The 4,188-nt window shown below is 40.0% G+C and overlaps 1 protein-coding gene across 1 annotated transcript in view; it reads left to right on the top strand.

Moving 5' to 3' along the window:
* Nucleotides 1-4,188, top strand: part of DTWD2 (DTW domain containing 2) — a 158,653-nt gene that overhangs the window by 12,280 nt on the left and 142,185 nt on the right. Inside the window, exon 4 of the mRNA XM_011963675.1 lies at nt 673-699. Coding sequence (XP_011819065.1) covers nt 673-699 — 27 coding nt within the window. The remainder of the gene's footprint in view (nt 1-672; nt 700-4,188) is intronic.

Below are 4,188 nucleotides of genomic sequence, written 5' to 3'. Positions count from 1 at the left end.
GCCTCCCAAAGTGCTAGGATTACAGGCTTGAGCCACCGCGCCTGGCTTTTTTTTTTAAGTATACTTTAAGTTCTGGGATACATGTGCAGAACGTGCAGGTTTGTTACATAGGCATACACGTGCCATGTTGGTTTGCTGCGCCCATCAACCCATCATCTACATTAGGTATTTCTCCTAATGCTATTCCTCCCCTAGCCCTCTACCCCCTGACAGGCCCCAGTGTGTGATGTTCCCCTCCCTGTGTCCATGTGTTCTCATTGTTCCACTCCCACTTGTGAGTAAGAACATGTGGTGTTTGGTTTTCTGTTCCTGTGTTAGTTTGCTGAGTATGATGGTTTCTAGCTTCATCCATGTCCCTGCAAAGGACATGAACTCATCCTTTTTTATGGCTGCTTAGTTTTCCTTGGTATATATGTGCCCCATTTTCTTTATCCAGTCTATCATTGATGGGCATTTGGATCGGTCCCACGTCTTTGCTGTTGTGAAAAGTGCGGCAATAAACATACGTGTACATGTGTTTTTATAGTAGAATGGTTTATAATCCTTTGGGTTTATACCCAGTAATGGAATTGCTGGATCAAATGATATTTCTAGTTGTGGATCCTTGAGGAATTGCCACACTGTCTTCGACAGTGGTTGAACCAATTTGCACTCCCACCAACAGTGTAAAAGCGTTCCTGTTTCTCCACATCCTCTCCAGCATCTGTTGTTTCTGACTTTTTAATGATCGCCATTCTAACTAGTGTGAGATGGTATCTCATTGTGGTTTTGATTTGCATTTCTCTAATGACCAGTCATGATGAGCTTTTTTCATGTGTCTGTTGGCTGCATAAATGTCTTCTTTTGAGAAGTGTCTGTTCATATCCTTTGCCCAGTTTTTGATAGGGTTGTTTGTTTTTTTCCTTGTAAATTTGTTTAAGTTCTTTGTAGATTCTGGATATTAGCCCTTTGTCAGATGGATAGATTGCAAAAATTTTCTCCCATTTCATTCTGTAGGTTGCCTGTTTACTCTGATGATAGTTTCTTTTGCTGAGCAGAAGCTGGAAGGGGGCCAGCCCCTCCACACGTGTGGGTATTTCTCATCAGGTGGGATGAAAGACTGAGAAAAGAAATAAGACACAGAGACAAAGTATAGAGAAAGAACAGTGGGCCCAGGAGACGAGCGCTCAGTATACGGAGGACCTGCACTGGCACCAGCCTCTGAGATCCCTCAGTATGTATTGATCATTATTTTTACTCTCTTACTGAGGGGAGTGTAGCAGGGCAACAGGTGGAGAGAAGGTCAGCAGGGAAACGTGTGAGCAAAGGAATCTGTATCATGAATAAGTTCAGGGAAAGGTACTGTGCCCGGATGTGCACATAGGCTAGATTTATGTTTCTCTTTACCCAAACATCTCAGCGTAGCAAAGAGTAACAGAGCAGTATTGCTGCCAGCGTATCTCACCTCCAGCCCCAGGGCGGTTTTCTCCTATCTCAGAATAGAATGAATGGGAATGGTCAGCTTTACACTGAGACATTCCATTCCCAGGGACGAGCAGGAGACAGAAGCCTTCTTCTTATCTCAACTGCAAAGAGGCCTCCCTCTTTCTCTACTCCTCCTCAGCACAGACCCTTTATGGGTGTTGGGCTTGGGGATGGTAAGGTCTTTCTTTTCCCATGAGGCCATATCTCGGGCTGTCTCAGTGGGGGAAACCTTGGACAATACCCAGGCTTTCTTGGGCAGAGGTCCCTGTGCCTTTCCACAGTGCATGGTTTCCCTGGTTAATCAAGAATGGAGAATGGAGAATGGTGATGACTTTTACCAAACATACTGCCTGCAAACATATTGTTAACAAGGCACATCCTGCACAGCCCTAAATCCGTTAAACTTTGATTCATTACAGCACATGTTTTGGTGAGCACAGGGTTGGGGCTAAAGTTACAGGTTAACAGCATCTCAAAGCAGAAACAGTTTTTCTTAGTACAGATCAAAATGGAGTTTCTTATATCTTCCTTTTCTACACAGACACAGTAACAATTTGATCTCTCTTTTCCCCACAGAAGCTGTTTAGTTTAATTAGATCCCATTTGTCTATTTTGGCTTTTGTTGCTGTTGCTTTTGTTGTTTTAGTCATGATGTCTTTGCCCATGCCTATGTCCTGAATGGTATTGCCTAAGTTTTCTTCTAGAGTTTTTATGGTTTTAGGTCTTACACTTAAGTCTTTAATCCATTTTGAGTTAATTTTTGTAGAAGGTGTAAGGAAGGGGTCCAGTTTCAGTTTTCTGCATATGGCTAGCCAGTTTTCCCAACAACATTTATTGCATAGGGAATCCTTTCCCTATTGCTTGTTTTTGTCAGGTTTGTCAAAGATCAGATAATCATAGATGTGTGGCATTATTTCTGAGGCTTCTGTTCTGTTCCATTGGTCTATATATTTGTTTTGTTACCAGTACCATGCTGCTTGGTTACTGTAGCCTTGTAGTGTAGTTTGAAGTCAGGTAGCATGATGCCTCCAGTTTTGTTCTTTTTGCTTAGGATTGTCTTGGCTATACAGGCTCTTTTTTGGTTCCACAGGAAATTTAAAGTAGTTTTTTCTAATTCTATGAAGAAAATAGTTTTTTCTAATTCTATGAAGAAAGCTTGATGGGGATAACATTGAATCTGTAAATTACTTTGGGCATTATGGCCATTTTCACGATATTGATTCTTCCTGTCCATGAGCATGGAATGTTTTTCCATTTGTTTGTGTCCTCTCTTATTTCCTTGAGCAGTGATTTGTAGTTCTCCTTGAAGAGGCCCTTCATATCCCTTGTAAGTTGTATTCCTAGGTATTTTATTCTGTTTGTAGCAATTGTGAATGGGAGTTCACTCCTCATTTGGCTCTCTGCTTGTCTGTTATTGGTGTGTAGGAATGCTTGTGATTTTTGCACATTGATTTTGTATCCTGAGACTTTGCTGAAGTTGCTTATCAGCTTAAGGAGATTTTGGGCTGAGAGGATGAGGTTTTCTAAATATAGAATCATGTCATCTGCAAACAGATACAATTTGACTTCCTGTCTTCCTATTTGAATACTCTTTATTTCTTTCTCTTGCCTGATTGCCCTTGCCAGAACTTCCAATACTATTTTGAATAGCAGTGGTGAGAAAGGGGATCCTTGTCTTGTGCCGGTTTTCAAAGGGAGTGCTTCTAGCTTTTGCCTATTCTGTATGATATTGGCTGCGGGTTTGTCATAAACAGCTCTTATTATTTTGAGATATGTTCCGTCAATATCTAGTTTATTGACAGTTTTAGCATGAAAGGGTGTTGAATTTTACTGAAGGACTTTCTGCATTTTTTGAGATAATCATGTGGTTTTTGTCATTGGTTCTGTCTATGTGATGGATTACATTTATTGATTTGCATATGTTTAACCAGCCTTGCATCCCAGTATGAAACTGACTTGATCATGGTAGATAATCTTTTTGATGTGCTGCTGTATTCGGTTTCCCAGTATTTTATTGAGAATTTTCACATCGATGTTCATCAGGGATATTGGCCTGAAATTTCCTTTTTTTGTTGTATCTCTGCCAGATTTTGGTATCAGGATGATGCTGGCCTCATAAAATGAGTTAAGGAGGAGTCCCTCTTTTTCTATTATTTGAAATAGTTTCAGAAGGAATTGTACCGGCTCCTTTTTGTACCTGTGGTAGAATTCGTCTGTGAATCTCTCTGGTTCTGGGCTTTTTTTGGTTGGTAGGCTATTAATTACTGCTTCAATTTCAGAACTTGTTATTGGTCTATTCAGGGATTTGACTTCTTCCTGGTTTAGTGTTGGGAGGGTGTATATGTCCAGGAATTTATCCTTCAATTTCTTCTAGATTTTCTAGTTTATTTGTGTAGAGGTGTTCAGAGTATTCTTTAGTGGTAGTTTGTATTTCTGTGGGATCACTGGTGATATCCCCTTTATCATCTTTTACTGTTTCTATTTGATTTTTCTCTTTTTTCTTCTTTATTAGTCTGGCTGGCAGTCTATCAATTTTGTTGATCTTTTCAAAACACCAGTTCCTGGATTCATAGATTTTTTGAAGGTTTTTTTTTTTATGTCTCTATCTCCTTCAGTTCTATTCTGATCTTAGTTATTTCTTGTCTTCTGGTAGCTTTTGAATTTGTTTGCTCTTGCTTCTCTAGTTCTTTTTTTTTTTTTTTTGAGACGGAGTCTCGCTCTGTC

Source organism: Colobus angolensis, unplaced genomic scaffold, assembly GCF_000951035.1.
Source record: "Colobus angolensis palliatus isolate OR3802 unplaced genomic scaffold, Cang.pa_1.0 Scaffold62, whole genome shotgun sequence".
Taxonomy (NCBI): Eukaryota; Metazoa; Chordata; class Mammalia; order Primates; family Cercopithecidae; genus Colobus; species Colobus angolensis.
This window is presented reverse-complemented; position numbering and strand designations above follow the sequence as displayed.